Raw genomic sequence first — 22,018 nt, 5'->3', positions numbered from 1 at the left:
TGTCACTAGACATCTGAAGGTATGCTGTAATATCTGGCACAAAGTCGTCAGTAGCAGATATTTGAAATCTTGTAAGTTGCAAGGGGCTTCCATGAATCGGACAGGTTTTTCCAGCGCATTCCACAAATGTCTGATTGCAATGAGATCTGGAGAATTTGGAGGCAACAACTCAAATTTGTTGTTGTGTTCCTCATCCTCTATTGGATTCATCAGACCAGGCCACCATCTTTCATTGATCCATGGTCCATTTCTGATGCTCATGTGCATAGTGTAGGCTTTCCGCTGTAAACATGGGTCAGCATGGGCACCCTGACCGATCTGCAGCTACACAGCCCCATACACAACAAACTACAATTCACTATGTGTTCTGGCACCTATCAGAACCAGTATTAGCTTTTTGGGCAATTTGAGCTACAGTAGCTCTTCTATTGGATCGGACTATATGGGCCAGCCTTCACTCCCCACGTGCATCATTGAGTCTGCAGACCAGTAACATCCTACAAGAGCTGAAGTTTAGGATAAGCTCTGACCCAGTTGTCTAGCAATTACAATTTGTCAAAATCACTCAAATCTTTACACTTGCTCATTTTTCTACTTTTAAGACAACTTCAGGGACATCATCTTCACTTGCTGCCTACATTACAGTATATATGTAAGGAAATTCCCGTGAGATGGTTGGTGAATAGACGTGTGCATGTGCACAGAAATGCATGATCGTGCACACGCACGGTGAAGATTGACGCCAGACGGACTATTTAAAAGGTGCCTCTGCCTGTGCTGAGTGCTGACTGGTCTTCAGCTGTTCCCCGTTTCCTGCTCGTTCCTGTGTGATTTCCTTGTTGCTGACCCGGCTTGTTCTTGACCTGACTCTGATTACTCTCCTGCTTGATACTGGTTCCTGACTTCGGCTCTGCTCCTGACCTTGACTTGCTTCTGATTTGGTACCTCGCTGTCCGCCCCTTGATGACCCTGGCTATTCCTTTGACACTGCTCCTGCCTCCCATCCCTGCTTCCTGCCTTGCTTTGGTGCACACCTGGCGATCTACGATACCAGCTCTGCATATCACTACTGATCCTGAATCCAAAGTCTCCAACTGCAAGAGCTGCAAACAACATCTGCTGGCGCTCTTGTCCCCTGGTCCCTAGACACCCTCTGTTCCACGTCCAGTGGGGTCAGGACTAGTGACACAAGTGAGGCCGACCTCGTCATTTCAATCTCCAATCAGGTACGTGACATATATATATACACACACACACATTTATTTATTTTTTTTGCCTACTTTTCACACTTAAATGATTCAGATCATCAAACAAATTTTAGTGGTACACAAAGATATGCATACGTAAATGCAAAATGCAGTTTTTAAATGATTTCATTTATTAAAGGAAAAAGCTGTCCAAACCTGTCCGGCCCTATGTGAAAAAGTAAAACTCCTCCCCTCCCCCCTTTGCTAATTCATGAATGAACTGTGTGATTAACAACATTTTTTGGAAAGCTGAGTTAAATTTCACTTGCCACACTTGTCTGATTACTGCCAGACCCGTTGAATCACTTAAGTAGAAGCTGTCTGACAAAGTGAATTATGCCAAAAGGTCTCAAAAGCAACACATCACGCCATGATCTAAAGAAATTCAAGAACAGATGAGAAACTAAGTAATTGGAATGTATCAGTCTAGAAAGAGTTACAAAACCATTTCTAAGTCTTTGGGATTACAGCGAACCATGGTGAGAGCCATTACCTAGAAATGCCGTAAACGTGGAATAGTGGTAAACCTTCCCAGTAGTGGCCGGCCTACCAAAATTACTCCAAGAGCACAACGACAACTCATCCAGGAGGTCATAAAAGAACGCAGAACATCATCTACATGAATGCAGGCCTCACTTGCCTCAGTTAAGATCAGTGTTCATGATTTAACATTAAGAAAGACTGGAAAATGGCATCCATGGGAGAGCTCCAAGGTGAAAGTCACTGGTGACCAAAAACAACATAAAGGCTCATCTCCCATTTGACAAAAAATATCTTGATTATGTCAAAGATTTTTGGGCATATATTCTATGTACTGATGAGACAAAAGTTAAACTTTTTTGAAGGTGTGCATCCCATTACATCTGGCATAACAAGTCAAACATGGTGGTGGTAGTTACAAAAAGCCTCCTGCGCTCACAAGGACTCCTACCCTATAACCATAAGCTGATGACACTAAACTTATACCAAAAATAAGTGAATAAACAGTGCAACAATTATGAGTGCAGCGCTAATTAGTATCTAATAGAACCGTAATACAATATATACTCAATCCCCAAAATAAATCCAAGATACTCAATACATATACAGTGTCATGCATGTATTCCCTCATGGGGAATATCTCGTGCAAAACCGTGAAAATAAAGTAATATATACTATAATAACATATATACTAATAATAAACAGTGCCACATAAAAAGTGCACAAAAGGAATAAACGATTACCCATGCAGTACACCCATAGCATGTGGTAGGAGGCTGGAAGATTCATCGTTTTGTGAGTGGAAATCTACTTTTTATACCTATTACCAATAAAATTACTGGTTGCACTATGGAGGGTCTCTGCTTGTGTCTTACTATGACCCTGGGAGGAGCTGGCTGCTAAACTGGTGGAGGAGGAAGATATTTTCTAGAGAGTGATCCATCCTGAAAGCGTGCTGGCCCCTTGGGGTCTAAGGAAGGAGGTGAGGGGGCATTTTGGCTGTTAAGGATTGTCATGTGTGAATCACGTACACTGCACATAATTTTGCATGAAGAGTGGAGTGTGAAGTTCATCATTAAGCACAGCATCATCAGTATTATTATTATTAACTTTGGACTTTTCTCGTATTTGAACTATCGTTTATTCCTTTTGTGCACTTTTTATGTGGCACTGTTTATTATTAGTATATATGTTATTATAGTATATATTACTTTATTTTCACGTTTTTGCACGAGATATTCCCCATGAGGGAATACATGCATGACACTGTATATGTATTGAGTATCTTGGATTTACAGTCAGGTCCATAAATATTGGGACATCGACACAATTCTAACATTTTTGGCTCTATACACCACCACAATGGATTTGAAATGAAACGAACAAGATGTGCTTTAACTGCAGACTGTCAGCTTTAATTTGAGGGTATTTACATCCAAATCAGGTGAACGGTGTAGGAATTACAACAGTTTGCATATGTGCCTCCCACTTGTTAAGGGACCAAAAGTAATGGGACAGAATAATCATCATAAATTAAACTTTCACTTTTTAATACTTGGTTGCAAATCCTTTGCAGTCAATTACAGCCTGAAGTCTGGAATGCATAGACATCACCAGACGCTGGGTTTCATCCCTGATGATGCTCTGCCAGGCCTCTACTGCAACTGTCTTCAGTTCCTGCTTGTTCTTGAGGCATTTTCCCTTCAGTTTTGTCTTCAGCAAGTGAAATGCATGCTCAATCGGATTCAGGTCAGGTGATTGACTTGGCCATTGCAGAACATTCCACTTCTTTCCCTTAAAAAACTCTTTGTTTGCTTTTGCAGTATGCTTTGGGTCATTGTCCATCTGCACTGTGAAGCGGCGTCCAATGAGTTCTGAAGCATTTGGCTGAATATGAGCAGATAATATTCCCCGAAACACTTCAGAATTCATCCTTCTATTTTGTCAGCAGTCACATCATCAATAAATACAAGAGAAGCAGTTCCATTGGCAGCCATACATGCCCACGCCATGACACTACCACCACCATGCTTCACTGATGAGGTGGTATGCTTAGGATCATGAGCAGTTCCTTTCCTTCTCCATACTCTTCTCTTCCCATCACTCTGATACAAGTTGATCTTGGTCTCATCTCTCCATAGGATGTTGTTCCAGAACTGTGAAGGCTTTTTTAGATGTCGTTTGGCAAACTCTAATCTGGCCTTCCTGTTTTTGAGGCTCACCAATGGTTTACATCTTGTGGTGAACCCTCTGCATTCACTCTGGTGAAGTCCTCTCTTGATTGTTGACTTTGACACACATACACCTACCTCCTGGAGAGTGTTCTTGATCTGGCCAACTGTTGTGAAGGGTGTTTTCTTCACCAGGGAAAGAATTCTTCGGTCATCCACCACAGTTGTTTTCCGTGGTCTTCCGAGTCTTTTGGTGTTGCTGAGCTCACCGGTGCGTTCCTTCTTTTTAAGAATGTTCCAAACTGTTGTTTTGGCCACGCCTAATGCTTTTGCTATCTCTATGATGGGTTTGTTTTGTTTTTTCAGCCTAATGATGGCTTGCTTCACTGATAGTGACAGCTCTTTGGATCTCATCTTGAGAGTTGACAGCAACAGATTCCAAATGCAAATAGCACACTTGAAATGAACTCTGGACCTTTTATCTGCTCATTGTAATTGGGATAATGAGGAAATAACACACACCTGGCCATGGAACAGCTGAGAAGCCAATTGTCCCATTACTTTTGGTCCCTTAACAAATGGGAGGCACATATGCAAACTGTTGTAATTCCTGCACCGTTCACCTGATTTGGTTGTAAATACCCTCAAATTAAAGCTGACAGTCTGCAGTCAAAGCACATCTTGTTTCAAATCCATTGTGGTGGTGTATAGAGCCAAAAATGTTAGAATTGTGTAAATGTCCCAATATTTATGGACCTGACTGTATTTTGGGGATTGAGTATATATTGTATTACGGTTCTATTAGATACTAATTAGCGCTGCACTCATAATTTTTGCATGGTGGTGGTAGTGTGATGGTCTGGGGTTGCTTTACAGCTTCAGGACCTGGAAGACTTGCCATAAGTGATGGAACCATGAATTCTGCGCTCTACCAGAAAATATTGAAGGACAATGTCCGGCAATCAGTTCATGACCTCAAGCTCAAGCGCACTTGGGCTATGAAGCAGGGGGTTTAGGGGGCAATTACTTTTTCCACCAGGGCCAGGTAGGTTTGGACAGCTTTTTTCCCTTAATAAATGAAATGATTTTGTATTTACTCGGGTTATCTTTGTGTACTATTAAAATGTTATTTAAAAAAAGCAATTACACAGAGTTTACACTGCAAATGTAGTACAAATTTTTCAAAAGATCAACCAATCAAGACATATTGATTAAATGAATTCTGTAGCTTAAAGACATGGCTCACTTAACATACTCTGAGAATAGTGCAGTATAGCATAATATAGCAGTAATACGAGGTATAGCTGGAGGGAAGGGCTTACATAAGAGGTAGTACCAGAATACTGACCTCAGGTGTGCATTCCTCTGCAATATATAATAATAAGGCCCCATCCAAGATGCAACTACACACTTTCTAGTAGCAATATATGTCTTTTATGCACTTCTGCTTTAAATAATGTTCTACCTTTCAAAAAAGAATCTATTGATAGTGGATGGAACATGCATTTTTCTACATCCAGAGGGCAAGACCCAAAGGCTTCCTACGGCTCTGTTGACCCCGCAGCTCACTCTTCCGACTGCCCTGTCCCCTCCACACACACCAGGCGGTCTCACTTATCCTGCAGTATTCCCTAAAACTCAAGTGGTTATAAACCTAAGACATGAAATAGGAACAAAGCATATCCCTTTATAGTAAATAGCAAGGAAGGTGCCTCTAAGTGCAGTATGCAGCAGTTTATTAAATAGTAAAAGGTTAAAAGCACTTACAAGATAGCAGTCAGATAAAAACTCTTCAGGTATAATGCCAGGGGGACACACTGAGCCAACCAGCGGCAGCAAGTGTGGTGGAACGCACGGGCAGGATGACCGCTGTACTTCCAGGATGTCACGGCCGGCGTGTGCGTTCCACACCGCTCCTGGAAATATGGCGGCCATCTTGCCCATGCGTTCCACCACAATCACTACTGCTGGTCGGCTCAGTGTGTCCCCCTGGCATTATACCTGATGAGCTTTTATCTCACTGCTATCTTGTAAGTGCTTTTAACCTTTTACTATTCAATAACTGCTGCATACTGCACTTAGAGGTGCCTTCCTCACAATTTACTGTTACCAGAGTCTGCTTCCACTCTTGAAGACCTGCTCCAGTACTTGCTGTGCTCCCATGTCACCTGGTCTCCCTTTCCCTCCACTAGATGCCCAAGATCCTTTTCTCCTGGAGGTCATACCTATGTAAAGTGCCCTATGAACACTGTTACCATATCCCTTTATAGTGTTCACTTGTCTGTACCAAGTGTCATTTCTCTCTGCTGCTTCATTCCTTTGCTATAAGCATGAGTCACTGATGAGTATTCCTGATACCAAGAGAAAAATGGTGACTGAGCAGGGACCTCCAGCAGATTGACAGCCGGAGCTCTGTTCCTGTGTGGAAGGGGGTGTGTCCCTTCCCTCCAATCAGCTCTCAGAGCTCTCTTCGCTGATGTAGCTTCAGCTCCCTGCCCACTACTTTTAGGAGGTCCTGTCTAAATTCTGCATTTTGAATGGATATAGGGGAAAAATGCTATAGCTAAACAGGTACAACGTATGTAGGAGGCTTTGTTTCATCTCCTTGTATCACCTGAGGCCAGTCACTTCACTGGGTATATGTGAGGGTTTACAACCACTTTAAATGACTACTATTCCAACAAAGACACACCCCCACCATAACAGATTTAGCAGGAGGTAAAAGGAGTTGAGTGAACTCTGCCTTCCAAAAATTATTACTGGCAGTAGATGGGATACCTGTTTTCTCTAGTGATTCTTCAGAGTGGTGTGGCAATCTCAATTCAGCGATAATTCTGCTGATCACATTGTTGATGATCTCAGCTCCCAGAAGCAGTGCCATGTCACATACCAGCAGGGCCTCCTCCTCTGGCCTCTCCATCAGCTCTGCACAGCCACATATGCCGACTACCTTAAACATGCAGCCATAGGAGTAAGCAATCCTCCAGTCCCGGGAAACCTCCCTCCAGTTACATCCATTCAGTTTCTCCCAGCTGATGTCCATAATAAGTTCCCCCAGCTGTTTGCACTGTGCCAGGTCACCGCTATAAATACAGGCAGCAGCCTCCTTCACACAGTGGACTATAGGTGCATCCACCTCTGGGCCCACATCTGCTGGGAATTCCTCTAGGCAGTTGGGAAACACTGCTCTTACCCGAAGCCACAGTGGGTTCTGCATTTCCTGGCTGCTGGGATCTCTCCACACTACTGCACTGCATCCAACAGAAACAAGAAGATGATGCTATACTTGCTGGTATGTAAACTGGAGCCTTCCATAGCAGAAGACCTATGAAGGAAAAATAAAGAAAATATATTTAAAAAAAATACCCAATCTAAGTAAAAAGTGGTATACTGTTAAAGGGTAAAACACAGCTCAAAACATCAAATCCAGCTTGTATTTTTATTTCCTTGCAATAAGAAAGCAGTTGATCAGCAGCCAGATGCACGATAGCCTTGAGAATTTCTGCTTAGCCTTAATTCATAAAGATTCCAAGACAGCCTCACTCCCTGTTGAAATGTAACTTCACTTTTGTTGGGAAAAAAAAAAACACTCCCCTCTGGGTGATCTATGTAAAGTGCAAAGATTTAACATACTATTTCAGATTCCTACCTATTGTTATTCTGAAGATATAGCGGTTTGTTTGTCTGTGTCCATGTGCAGAGTGAATCTGTATGGGAGTGACTTTAAAACTATCAATCAGCTGCTGCACCTGCCAGGCTCTAATGAGGAAAACTGCAGAGTCTGCATCCCTTTGGGCATGATTTCCCTTTTTTAGTATCACACCAAAAATGGCATTTTTGTTGCAGGTGATGTCAAAAATCTGACTTTTATCTCAGTGCAGACTTCTGGGAAAATTAGTGAGACAACCACACAAGCAGGGAATGACATTTTTAGGGGTGGGGTTCTGTACACCATCTATGTACAGAACTCCTCCAGGTAGCCATATTGCATTGAATTTTACAACAAAATTACAGCACTGCAGATTGTTATTAAAAATTACCATTCCTTTTCAATCAATTACAATATCACTTGACTTACAATTGAATGTGCTATTTTTTGTTTTTATTATTTTCATTTCCCACGAAAAAGGAGTTACCCACTAAAAAAAGTTGTGCTAAGAAAAATACGGAGGCTGCCAATTTAGAACTCCTTCTGAAAATACTATTCACTTGGCTGCTTCCAATTTTAATACTTAATTTTATGTTTAAGTAATTTTAACAGTCATTGTCAATATTTCAAAGCCTGAATCCTTTATTAAAATAACTGATGATCTTGAAAATCCTTGTTTAGGCACTCCTGTTAGAGGATGACAATGATCTGTCCGTCTCTCAACTGTGCTACTGCCCTCCAAGGCAGCTGATCAAATACAGATCGAGTTTGATTAGATGCTTACCTGGCTATAACAGCCAACAAATAACAGCTCTGAAATCAAAAGTGACCAAATCCTCTTCGCTTCATTCATCACAGAGGTTTTTTAGGGAACTAATGTTCCTCCAACTCCCCTGCAGGAAGCTGCCTGTTTACAATGGTTCCAACCTCCCTGGAGGAATGGTAGAGCTCAGGAAGCACCGCAGGCAGCAGTTGAAGGGGTCCATTTCAGTGCTGTAAAATTATCACTTTTTTGGCTTAAAAAAAATGGTACCAGGCTCATGGTTGCAGCCATGACCCGGGTATTAACCACTTGGTCTGGACAATTAAATACATACATTTACATACAGTATGTAGTACATTCCCTGTTTACAAGGGCCTCCCTGATTTTTTTTTTTTTTTTTTAAATATTGGCAACAATGGAAGATGTCACAGCATGTGTCATTTATTCCTTATGTCTGCTGGTGCCACAGTGGCAGGTCTGTATCTCCATACAGACCTGAGATGTACACAATGCAGAAGCCTGTACATTGCACATGTGATACACGGATTGTGACTGCAATGCTCTGCAGGCTTTGATGTAAAAATGTAATAAACGCACTTTTTTCAATTTTATTAATGTGGGTGCATTGAATACATTTCAAAGGTGGGTTGTGCTTTTACATGAGAGTTCCTGTGCCTGGAATGTGGTTCATAGGCTTGGTTCACACATAAGCAATGCAAATTTCTAAGTTTTTTTTTGCGCGATTCGTCAGCTGCGGTCCGATTCACTGCGGTTCAGAATACCAATATGATTTTCATGCGATTCCAATAAAGTTGTGATTTCGGATTCTACTCACTTGGGGTCCCACTCTCATTATAAACAGAAGTTTTTCAAATGTGGTTTTCAATAAATTCTACGGACCTCAATATAGGATCACACAGGTGCAAACTCATGCACGACCCTTTTTAAAAACACACTACAGCTGGACTGCATAAATATGTGAACAACCTCCATAGGCAACCATGTTATTTCTCATGGCATCCAAATCACTGCCCTTCAAAACCGCATGTCTGAACCAGGGCTAAAGACATAGTTCCCACCTTTACAAAAAAAACAAAAACTTACTATGCAAATGAGGAGAGTCTAAGGATAGGAAACTGTGCTGATTAAAGTGACATTAAAAGATAAATGTTTTATTTTTTTATTATTACTAAATCATACTTACCTAGGTGGATGTAGCATCGATCTGAAGCTGCATCTGTCCCCCACCAGTTCTAAGGGTGAGAACTGAGTGAAAAGACACCGCTGATTGCTCAGTTCTCCCTGCAGCTCTGAGCAGAGCACAGTGACCGTCAGTCATTGCTTTCTGCCCAACCCCCACCCCGCAGCACTCACTGGAGCGCTGGGCTGTGGAGGGGGAAGGGAGCAGTTAGCTCAGACTCTCAGCGGATCGCGGAGAGACTGGGCAAGGTTCCGGTCCAGGCTCCTGGGTGGATCCCAACTATATGGTCAGGATCCTTCCCCAGCCTGGATTGTCTGAGTGTCATCAGCCGACAGCAGACTTTAGACACTGTCGGCTGAAAACAGGTCACAAGAGTGCAGAACGAACTGTACTCACAGGAGAAATACAGCCACACGAGCTTTGGCTGTACTTCTCATTTAAAAGGCACTTAAAAAAAAAGGTTATACCCACCTGCTCTGTGCAGTAGTATTGCACAGAGCAGGCCTGATATTCCTCTTTAAGGGGGCCCCTGCCAGCGCTCCTGGCCCCTCCCTACTGCCCCAGAGCAAGCAGCTTGCTGTGGGGGCACCCGAGTATGCTTGCTCCCGAGCCACTGCTCTGCGTGTCCATTCACACATAGAACTATGTCTCAGCCCCACCCTCTCTCTCTCCACATGGCCTCACTGGCTGTGATTGACAGCAGCAGGAGCCAATGGCTCCCACTGGTGTCTTAGCCAATCAGCAGAGGGAGTCTTTGGAGAGCTGAAGTTCTTGTGCACATTTCTGGATCAGGAGGGGATTCAGGTAAGTATTGGGAGGAGGGGCTGCTGCATACAGGTTTGTTTACCTTCATGTATAGAATGCATGAAGGTAAAAACCACTTAAAAAAAGAATAATGCCCCTGCTATAGGTGTAGGCCATTTAAAGCGGAGCTCCACCCAAAAGGGGAAGTTCCGCTTTAAGGACTGCTCCCCGTTAAGGATTGGCACCTTTGGGGGGCGGGTTGGAAGCTGGTACCCAAATTTGACAGGTACCCGCTCCCACTTCCAGTCCAATCGCCTAGGCGATTGGAAGCGGAAGGTGTCTTCCTCCCTGTAGTCTTTTGGGACATGTGACAGGTCCCAGAAGACTACAGGACCATTCATGAAGCGCAGTACTACTCGCGCATGTGTATTGGGTACTCAGCTGTGAAGCCGCAAGCTGTCACAGCCGGGTGCCCACACTGAAGATGCCAGCCTCCTGTAATACAGGACGGCCAGTAAAACGGGCTGCGGGGGACACACCATGGGACCGAGGAACAGATAAGTGGACTTATTTTTTGACAGGGTGAGCAGAACTCCACTTTAAGTACCTTATGAAGCCTAACTGGAAAACGAGGACATTGCTAAAAGAGGCTCAGCTATTACTGTTCACCTTCCCAGGAATGAACTTTTTCTCTGATTCAAACACCCTCACGTGCGCTCTCTCTAGCTCCTCTGATGCAGTAGCTCTGAGCTCAGCATTTCAGAGCTCACTCCTGTGACGGTGAATAGTAATAGCTGGGCCTCACTTAGCAATGTCCAGGAAGTTGTCCAGTCAGGCTTCAGGTTGTATGTAAATGGCTTACACCTATAGCAATGGCATTATTCATCTTTAGTCGCAGCTGCCTAGTTTGTTTTTATCTACAGACACCCTTCACCTGCATAGGCAGTTCTTTGGTAAAGGAGAGCTGTGTAAAAGAAGAACTCTGGCCAAAATGTTTATTCACTAGGGATGCACTGATACGCTGGCCGAAAATAGTGCCAATAGAAAAGAAGGTGCTGATAACGGTGCCGATACATGCAAAGTCACGTCTTGTAGACTTTCATACAATAACGCCCCCTAGTGACCTCAATGGAAAATCACGTCTCAGACTCATGCAAAGTCATGTCCCCATTAACTTCAATGCAAAACCGCTTCCTAGTGACTTCAATGCAAAATTGCATCTCAGACTTCCACGCAGTCGCGTCTCATACAGTTTCATGGAAAGTCACATCCCCATTGACGTCAATGTAAAAACGCCCCCTAGTGACTTCAATGCAAAATCGCATCTCATAGACTTTTAATGCAAAGTCGCGTCCCCATTGACTTCAATGCAAAAACACCTCCTAGTGACTTCAATGCAAAAAAAAAATCGCACCTCAGACTTTCATGCAGTCGCGTCCCCATTGACTTCAATGGAAAATCATGTCTCAGTCTTTCATGCAAAGTCACGTCACCATTGACTTGAATGCAAAAACGCCCCATAGTGACTTTAATGGAAAAATCGTGTCTCAGTCTTTCATGAAAAGTCACATCCCCATTGACTTGAATGCAAAAACGCCCCATAGTGACTTCAATGGAAAAATGCCCCCTATGGACTTCAATGCAAAATCGAGTCGCAAGACTTTCATGCAAAGTCGCGTCCCCATTGACTTCAATGCAAATGCCCCTTAGTAGCTTCAATGCAAAAAATGTCCCCTACTGACTTCAATGGAAAATCGTGTCTCAGACTTTCATGCAAAGTCACGTCCCCATTGAAGTTGATACAAAAATGCCCCCTAATGACTTCAAAGGAAAAATGCCCCCTAATGACTTCCATGCAAAAATCACGCCTTAGACTTTTATGCAAAGTCACATCCCCATTGACTTCAATGCAAACACGCCCCCTAGTGACTTCAATGGAAAATCGCGTCACATAGACTTCCATGCAAAGTCACATCCCCATTGAGTTCAATGCAAAAACGCCCCATAGTGACTTCAATGGAAAAATCGCATCTCACACTTTGATGCAAAGTTACGTCTCCATTGAATTCAATGCAGAAATGCTCCTTAATGAGTTCAATGCACCGACACTTGGCGATCGCCGTGTAAAGCTGACTGGGCAGAGACCTGTGTGTAAACCCTCTTGTATTGAACTGTATTGTTACTGTACTGTCTCCCTCCATCATGTAAAGTGCTGAGCAAACTGTTGGCGCTATAGAAGTCCTGTATAATAATAATAATAAACAACACGGGTCTCTTCTGTCAGCATGGACATGCTGCTTTGTATTTCTCTGCCCAGCAGAGATACAAAGCAACATGACTCCCTAGTAAAACAGACAGTACACAGTTAACCCTTTGATTGCCCAAAAGATAACACCTTCCTGCCCAGTGTCATTAGTACAGTGTCAGTGCTTTTTATTAGTGGCAGTTAGTTCCCACCCACTGTCAGAATGTCCGCTGTTCACCGCCATTGCTAGTTAAAAAACAAACAAAAAAAACAGTATATATGCCACTATTTGTAAACTCTATAACTTTCATGTAAACCAATTAATTTACACGTATTGGGATTTTTTTTTTAGCAGAATACATTTTGGCCTAAATTCATGAATTTTATTTTTTATTTTTTTATCAGATGTTTTATAGCAAAAAGTTAAAAATATTTTGTTTTTTCAAAATTGTGTCTTTTTTTGCTTACAGAGCAAAATATAAAAAAATGCAGGTGAGCAAATATCACCAAAAGCTCTATTTGTGGGGGGGGGGGGAAGCCATAATTTTCATTTATGTACAACGTTGCATGACCGCACAATTGTAACAGCGCCTTACCGCAAAAAAAAAAATGGCCTGGCCAGGAAGTTGGGTAAATCCTCTGGAGGGCACGTGATTAATTTACACGTATTCTGATTGTTTTTAGCAAAAACATGAAGCAGAATACAATTTTGGCCTAAATTTATGATGAAATTCAATTTTTTTTATTGGATGTTTTATAGCAAAAAGTCAGAAATATTTTTTTCAAAATTGTCGGTTTTTGGTTTATAGCGCAAAAAATAAAACCCACAGAGGTGATCAAATACCACGGAAAGAAAGCTCTAGTTGTGTGGGAAAAAGCCATCATTTTCATTTATGTACATTGCATGACCGTGGAGTTGTCAGGTAAAGTAACGCAGCGCCATATCGCAAAAAAAAAAAAAAAGGCCTGGCCAGGAAGTTTCGTAAATCCTCTGGAGGACAAGTTATTAAATTTACACGTATTGGGATTCTTTTTTTTTAGCACAGACATGAAGCAGAATACATTTTCGGCCTAAATTTATGACACAACTTGATTTTTTTATTGGATGTTTTATAGCAAAAAGTAAAAAAAAATATTTTTTCAAAAATTGTCGGTTTTTGGTTTATAGCGCAAAAAATAAAACCCGCACAGATAATCAAATATCACAGAAAGAAAGCGCCATTTGTGGGGAAACAATGACATAAATTCCACGTATGTACAGCGCTGCGTAGCCGCGCAATTGTCAGTTAAAGTAACGCAGCAAAAAAACGGCCTGGTCAGAAACGGCGGTAAATCCTGAGGTGATAAAAGTAGATAATATCACAGCCCTGACTGCCTCTCACCTTACCCGCACTCTGCATTGCCCTTCCTCCCTGCTCTCACTACAGACACATTCATAAAAGCCTAGTAGGGTTATCAGCAGACCAGCCCTTCCGTTCATAACCGTACGCCCGCCATATTTATCATATACCTGCACACAGCACACCTCCTCCTCTCAGAGAGCGCTACGCTCACCATGTGACCAATACTTCTCCGCTATTCGCTAGTCTCAGCATGTGACTCCGCCCCCCTTTCCTATTGGCTGCTGAGCTCAGCGTGTGCCACGCTGTGCAGTAGCGTTGTATAAAATGCAACTTTATTTCTCAATACTACGTCACGCTGATTAAACCACCATTGATAAAGTTTTATAAACCAAAAAAAAAAATCACGATCCTTCAAACACAAGGAGGATGTCACGTTTCAACGAGCCGTAAGTAGCTTACTTCCGCCAGTAGGCTGTTTGGGACGTCTGGTAAGGGAGGAAGTCACATGGGCGCAGAGGGCGGGCAGAGAGACACAGTCACATGACGGGGGGGCCTTCAGCGCGATAGTGGAGATGCTGGAGTGAGCGGAGTGTGATTACAGGTGAGTCGGGGGAGGATCACGTGAGCACCTATCGGGGTAGCTGTGCTAGGCGTGATGTCATCCTCCTGGTGAACAGTGACTGGCTGGATGAAGGTGTGCAGAGGGTTGTGGGAGAGATGGAGTAGACGAGCACACAGTGATCACACCGGGCTGCCAGAGATACTTGTTGCCTGTTATAGAATTTGTGGGTGTAAGATACAGATCATGCCATACGGCTAACGTAGACCTAAAGGCAACTCTCTTTTCCTTTTTGGAAAGAGTAAAGGAGGGTTACAAGCCCTGTCCCATTGAGGAGATTTCCCTTCACTTCCTGTCTCACAGCCAACACAGGAAGTGAGAAGAAATCCCTCCCCAATGAGGGAATGTCCCCAATGGAAGATTTCCCTCTTTTCCTATTTTGGTGACAACCCAAAATTGGGGATTTCCTGTTACTTTTGATGATAATGGTCTCCAGGGCAGATAGAGAGGGCAGCACAATAGTTAGAGCGTCCACTTGGCAGTACTAGGTTCAAATCCCAGCCACGGCACCATCTGCCTGGAGTTTGCATGTTCTCCCTGTGCCTGCATGGGTTTCCTCCGGGTACTCCAGTTTCCTCCCACACTCCAAAGACATGCTGGTAGGTTAAATTAGATCATGTTAAGTCTACATTCACACCTGTGCAGGTTTGCGTTTGAGGTTTTTCTGCAATGTGTTTTGCGTGCGTTTTTGCACTTGCGGCTTTGCTGTGTTTTTGATGCGTTTTGTGGGGATTTTTTTTTTATTTTTCTTGTTGCTAGGCAGATTTTAAACACAACACATGCTTTTCTGCAGCGTTTTCATTGAAGTCTATAGAACCAAAAAGGCAACATTTTGCGTTCATAAAAGTCCCTGAGCCTTTCCAAAAAACGCACCAGGTGAAAACACGGAGATGTGAACCTGTCCCATAGGAAATCATGTTAAATGGACTGTAGAGCATTTCTGCAAAACGCTGCAGAAAACACTTAGGTGTGAACCTGGGGTAAATTGTCCCTAGTATGTGTATGTATGAATGTATGTTAGGGACTTTAGATTGTACACCCCTTGAGGGTTAGGGACTGATGTGAATGTACAATATATATGTAAAGCGCTACGTAAATTGATGGTGTTATATAAGTACCTGTAACAAATAAATCTTCCTAACGGGGGCACTGACGGTAATAAAAACCTGACAGGTGTTCTAATCCCTCTGTGCCGCTCGTTCTACTTTGAAGAGAGACCCTAATCAGTGACGAGCTTGGACTAGGATTTGAACCCGTGCGCAGGAAGTGGTCCCCTGTGCGGACCAATCCTCTACCACCTGGGACATTCCCCCGCCGTGCCATGCTACTTGTATAAATTTGGCTGCGGGAAACTGCCCCGGCTGCAGATGATTGACCCATACAGATGACAGCCTCCTTCATGTGGGTTCAGATCCTATAGCCTGAGCACACCCAAGCTCATCACTAAGGGCCAATTCCCACCAGTGCATTTTAGCGCAGCTGTAAAACGCAGATCAACGGAAGGACATCTAAAAACAATTTCCAATGTGTCCTGTTCACACTGTATCATTGCATTGCGCTAAAATGCAAAATGTATGTCAACGGACACCAAAATGTATGACAGCGTGCGTTAAAACACCATCAAAATGGCCGGAAATGTACAAGTCAGCGTGAATTCGCCCTAACCGTAATCAAGAAAAAAAAAAAAGTATGTAAGGCCCATTCACACCAGAAAGCGGTGCGGGAGAGGCACGTTTCCATGCACATTTCACACACCGTATGGGAACACACTGCCCTTGTTTTCGTGCTTGGGGCACATTAACCACTTTACAACCGTGCTATAGCCGAAAGATGGCTACAGCGCGGTTGTCCAGTTCCGGGAGGGTGTCATATGATGTCCTCGTAGAACATGCCCCCAGCAGCGTGCACCAAACGCTGTCAGTGATTGCTGTGTCCTGCGGACACAGCTGATCACATGACTAGGTAAAAGGCCAATCACAGCGGCCTTTTACCACGTGATCAGCTGTGTCCAATGACACAGCTGATCACAAAGTAAATATAGTTGCCGGTTATTGGCAGCACTTTCCTCACACTGTCACAGCCTGAGGAAAGTACTGCTGATAACCGGCAAATGTCCCAGAGCAGATCTGCACTGATGATCAGGGCACTGATCATCAGTGCAGACCATCAGTGCAGCCTATCTGTGCCCATCATTCCTGCTTATTGGTGCAGCTTCATCAGTGCTGCCTATCCGTGCCCATCATTGTTGCATATCGGTGCAGCAGCATCAGTGCTGCCCATCAATGCTGCCTATCAGTGCGGCCTCATCAGTGCCCATCATTGCCGCATATCGGTGCAGCTTCATCAGTGCTGCCTATCCTTGCCACCTCATCAGTGTGGCCTATCCGTGCCCATCGTTGCTGCATATCGGTGCAGCATCATCAGTGCTGCTTATCCGTGCCGCCTCATCAGTGCTGCCCATCAATGCTGCCTATCAGTGCGGCCTCATCAGCGCATCAGTGAAACAAAGAAAATAATAGAAACAAAGAGAAGCTTTTTTTTTTTTTTTTTCAAATTTTTTGCTCTTTTGTTTACAGTGCAAAATTAAATACCCCAGTGGCGATTAAATACCACCAAAAGAAAGCTCTTTTTGTGTGAAAAAAATTATTCCAATGTCATATAGGTACAATGTTGCATGACCGCGCAATTGTCATTCAAAGTGCAACAGCACTGAAAGCTGAAAATTGGCCTGGGTACAAAGGAGGTTAAAGTGCCCGGTAGGCAAGTGGTTAAAGGCTTGGTTTGTTGAATGTTGGTAAATGCTTAGTGGAAATGGCATCATTAAACAAAATCATTACATGCATTCATATGCTTTTTAGAGACATCCTGTAATTGCATATAAATACAGGTTTGAGCGTGCCAGCGATGCCTTGAGCTACATTCACACTACTCTCCTGTGTTTAGTTTGTTTAAACAGAGGAGGAACTATCTGGAATGTTTAAAAAACCTTATGCCTCCCAGGATTTAGTTCTTCTTTAAACCATTTTACTGCCATTACCGTATGTCAGTGGTGGGATTTTTCACACACTCAACAAGCTGACCCCCCCCTTCCTCCCCCCCAGAAAAGTGTGGATCTGTTCCCCATTAGCTTCAATGGAGGGCAGGTGAGACATCAGGGGTCTAAAAGACCCCTGATGTCTCATTAGAGGAGCAGTACAGCCAAAGTTCTTTTGGCTGTACTTTTCCTGTGGGCCAATCAGCACTGTCCAGACAGAAGTCAGGGGTTTCACATCCTTCTAGAGCAGAAATAAAACTCCTCCTACTAGCTTTAACCGGTGTTCTGCTGAAGTCACAAGACTGCTCTAGCAGCTAATGAGAAAAAGGTATTTAACAGGTTATTTTTACTAAAATAATTGCTTTTTCATGTATGTAGTGTATACTGTGGGAGACCAGATATAATGAATGCAGGGTCCTGGGTGTAGGAACACTTTAAAGTGGAGTTAAACCCAAAAGGGGAAGTTCCGCTCTAAAGATTGGTCCCCCGCTCCCCATTAAGGATTGGCACCTTTGGGGAGCGCGGGGGGAATGTGTACCTGAATTTGACAGGTACCCACTTCCGTTGCGATCGCTTAGGCGATAGAAAGCGGAAGTTGTCCTCCTACCCTCGATTTTGACACGACAGGTCAAAATCAGTGCATGTATGTCACTGCCGGTGTAAATGTGATCCTAGCACTGCCCTCCGATTTACCTGTTTGCGTACAGCTACCTACAGTGAAGGAAATGCGTATTTGATCCCCTGCTGATTTTGAATGTTTGCCCAAAGAAGTGATCAGTCTAAAAATCGAATGGTAGGTGTATTGTAACACTGAGAGACAGAATAGCAACAAAAAATTAAAAAGAAATGCATGTCTAATAAATGATGCACTGATTTGCATGTTCATGAGGGAAATAAGTATTTGATCCCCTTTATAAAACATGACTTAGTACTTGGTGTCAAATCCTTTGTTGGCAATCAGAGGTCAGACGTTTCCTGTAGTTGGCCGCCAGGTTTGCACACATCTCAGGAGGGATTCTGGCCCACTCCTCTTGGCAGATCCTAAGAAAGTCATTAAGGTTTGGTGGCTGATGTTTGGCAACTTGAACTTTTATCTCCCTCCACAGATTTTCGATTTTATACAGGTAACAAAATTAGATTAGCAGCACTCCCTTTAAGAGACTGCTTCTAATCTCAGTATGAAAGACACCTGGTAGCCAGAAATCCTGCTGAATGATAGGGGATCAAATACTTATTTCCCTCATGAACAAGCAAATCAGTGCATAATTAGTTAGACATGCATTTCTTTTGAATTTTTTGTTGCTATTCTGTCTCTCTGTGTTACAATACACCGAACATTCGATATTTAGACCGATCATTTCTTTGTGAGTGGGAAAACATTCAAAATCAGCTGGGGATCAAATACTTATTTCCTTCACATATATCAATGACAGGCTGCAGCTGTATGCTGGTAATCACACATCCAAGAGTTTCGTCACGTCCAGGGATGGATGAGCGGCCCTGGATGCAAACTGTGCACATCCATCTCTGTATACATGTAAACACACGGATGTGTGGTTAGCAGCATACAGCCGCAGCCTGTTATTGATATGTACAAGCGGCTGTAGGCAAACCCCTGTCGCTGGCGGGCCCAGAGATACGCCGCTTGTTAGCAGAGTACGGCCCATTACGTCTGTGAATGACCCCCAATTTCTCTAGTACAGTCAGAAGAATGACAATTGATATCTATTTGGTTGCTGAGGGCAACATCCCTATGTTTCCTTTCTTCAGATTGTACATGTAAAGGTGTAGACAGTCTCTGCCGTCTTATGGTTTCCCCTCCACACAGTGTATGAAGTAGTCTGAATCCGTAGCTATTGGAAGTTCAGTTCCCTTGCTGGTCGGCGGTATTTTTAGAATTCTCTGCATTCGACATTTATAAGCTCAGATGCTCATTTCCTCCCCGCCTGTATGAAAGGAGGCCTTGTTAAAGGAACGCTTTCAAGTCCATATAAATATGTAGGAGTTTGCGTTGGGGCCTCCACCCTAGGTGGGAACGCTGACTAACCTGGAGCTTTAGTGAGGTAAATGACAGGTGTGCATCCAGAGGAATGACTCTGTGAGGCGTTGTCGTCTGAAGTTCACATTTTTACTTCAATCTGGTTTTAGGAAGAATTTTGTATAATAGAGACAACGGGGACAAACGTGAGGCAGGAATGTGGAATAGGTAAATTCTTCAAACTTTGTCATATTACACTGGGCTACTTTCACACTGATTCATAGTAAAAATGCATATGCGCTTTTGCCGCATTTTTGTTTGCGGTGCTCTTTTCACAAAATGTGACTAAAAAATGCGATGCGGGTGCGTTTTTGATGTGTTTGCTGCAGGGTGGATTTGATTTAAATCAAACTGATTTAAATCACGATTTAAATCACTAGTCAGTAAGGTTTGATTTAAATCGTAGTTTTCTACATAAAGACTAATTCTTGCTGGTATAACTTTAATATGCAAGTAGATGAAGATTTTTAGAATAACAACTTTTCATATTAGTTTTTTTATCCCCAGTTTATTAGGTTAATCATTCATATTTGGACAACTTTTCTGTTGTACTTAGGAAGGAGAAAAATAATCGCTACCTTAACCTCCTTGGCGGTATTCCCGAGTGTAGCTCGGGGTAAAATTTCTATACCAAGAGCGGTAACCCCGAGCTACACTCGGGCTTACCATGCGGCGTTGCTCTGGGGGTCCCTGCATGTCCTTCGCTCCCGCGATGTGTCCCCTCCAGCGTCCCCAGCCATCTCCTCCGGCCGTTGCCGGCATCCAGCTTCTGTGTTCCGGTCCCTGTGACGTCGGGACGTACGGGCGTCGGAACCAGCGGGAAATTAGAAATTTTTAAAAAATGTCATTTTTGCTGTCATTGCTGTTTCAATGCATTTCACATATATTTTCTCCCTACTGCTTTGTGCTGTGCCCTGCCTGCATTTTGAATGTTCTTTCTGCCTGGAAACTTAGAAAAGTCCATGGCGTCCAAAAAGCGTCCCTTTACGTCAAAAGCGGTTTTAGAACAGCGATAGTAAATGAGAACCACTTGCAGAATTGAGTGATAATGATTCGTGGGGAAATTCGTCATCAGACACTGAAAACGATTTTGCGACTTTGCTCAGCGATGTGCGAATTTGCCTCTGTGTTTCAAATTTCAGTGTTTTTGGTTTGATTATATTATTGAATTACATTTTATTATATTATTTTTTATGATTATTTATTAAATTATAATTTATGATTTCGTGTTTTAAATTTTATCATATCCGGAATGTTTAATAAACTCTTGTTCGGACAGATTTCAGTGAGTTATTCCTAAAAATTACAGCCTACAATAAAAAACTACATATTTCCATGCAAAAAAATGGTACGGCTTTCAGCACAAAAAATCGGAAAGAATCATACCGCCGAGGAGGTTAATAACAATTTAAATAGATTTATTCAACTGAAACAATAACATTCCAGCATATGTTATTTGCTTAAACAACCATCCATGTTTGTTAACTAATTTGGCTAAACAAAATATATATATTATAAGAAACTGTCAGCCCCTTCCTCCTCACACTTAGTTTCACTTTCTTCTTGTGCAGATCTATTCCACTCCAAACAATCAGAAAAATATTGTTTCTATTCTATTCACTGAACTTCTTGAAGCTTAGCGCTGAAGGGGTTGATTCTGTATTCATAGGTTTGTAGAAGTTAGGATTAAGGTCTTTTTCTGAACTCTGTTCATGTTATAACATTTTTGCTGTGAAGAAGAGGCATGTGATCTCCGCTGAGTCAAATTCAGTTTTGAGAACTGCAAAAGTAAACCAATCATCTGTGATAATATCTTGTAGGCAGAGAAACTGCCCAATAATCTTACAAAAACCTCTGGAAGAGCATGACATTGTGAATGGATTCATGGAATTTATGTACCAAAAAATAAAAAGCCTTATTCTACATAATTAAAAAAACTAATCTTTATTTCATGATGGAATAACCTTTGGATGGTAATATATTTTCCTGAAAAAGCATTTTATTTTAAAAAATCCGATTTTAAATCAAAAAAATCCAATTTTTTTTTTTTTTTTTTTTTATCATTGATTTTTATCCACCCTGATTTGCTGCATTTTCAATAGGGAGGTGTGTGGCCTTGTGGCTTCACTGCCGTTCTACTGCACATACGCAAAGCACGCTGTGCTTCGTCAATGGGCTGCAGTCCTCTGGAACCTTTGGAAGTGGAATATACACACAATAGAATAATGGCAAATCATGCCAGGTCTTCAACAGCACGTGTTCAAATCTCTGTGGAAGGCACTGGTGACGTTTCCTTGCCGCATTTTTGTTTGCGGTTCTCTTTTCACAAGATATGTGACTCAAGAATGCAATGCGGGTGGCGTAGCCTTCCCAGGGGTCAGTTGTGAAGCGCTGGCTATGGCTCAATGCCTATTGAGTGTCAGGAAGTGGGGGAACAAAAAATGAACCATGTTCTACTGTTTTTTTTTTTTTTTTTTTCTGGAA

General features: G+C 42.7%; 1 protein-coding gene across 7 annotated transcripts in view; it reads right to left on the bottom strand.

Annotated features, from left to right (window-relative positions):
* KDM8 (lysine demethylase 8 (putative)) overlaps positions 1-14,085 on the bottom strand; it is an 87,040-nt gene extending 72,955 nt beyond the window's left edge. For 5 of the 7 annotated variants that reach the window (XR_016313480.1, XR_016313479.1, XR_016313482.1 and 2 more), the window contains exons 1-2: positions 14,011-14,085; positions 6,677-7,223 (exon numbers count right to left, since the gene is read on the bottom strand). Coding sequence is in view for 3 of the 7 variants with exons in the window: in XM_089682442.1 (XP_089538568.1) it covers positions 6,677-7,115 (439 nt within the window). In the remaining 4 variants the exon portion in view is untranslated. The other 2 variants (XM_089682452.1, XM_089682460.1) reach the window with 2 other exon arrangements.
* Positions 14,086-22,018: the final 7,933 nt, after the last annotated feature.

The sequence above is a fragment of the Staurois parvus genome, unplaced genomic scaffold (assembly GCF_062004578.1).
Source record: "Staurois parvus isolate SC_StPar_1 unplaced genomic scaffold, SC_StPar_1.0 ptg000018l, whole genome shotgun sequence".
NCBI lineage: Eukaryota > Metazoa > Chordata > Amphibia > Anura > Ranidae > Staurois > Staurois parvus.
This window is presented reverse-complemented; position numbering and strand designations above follow the sequence as displayed.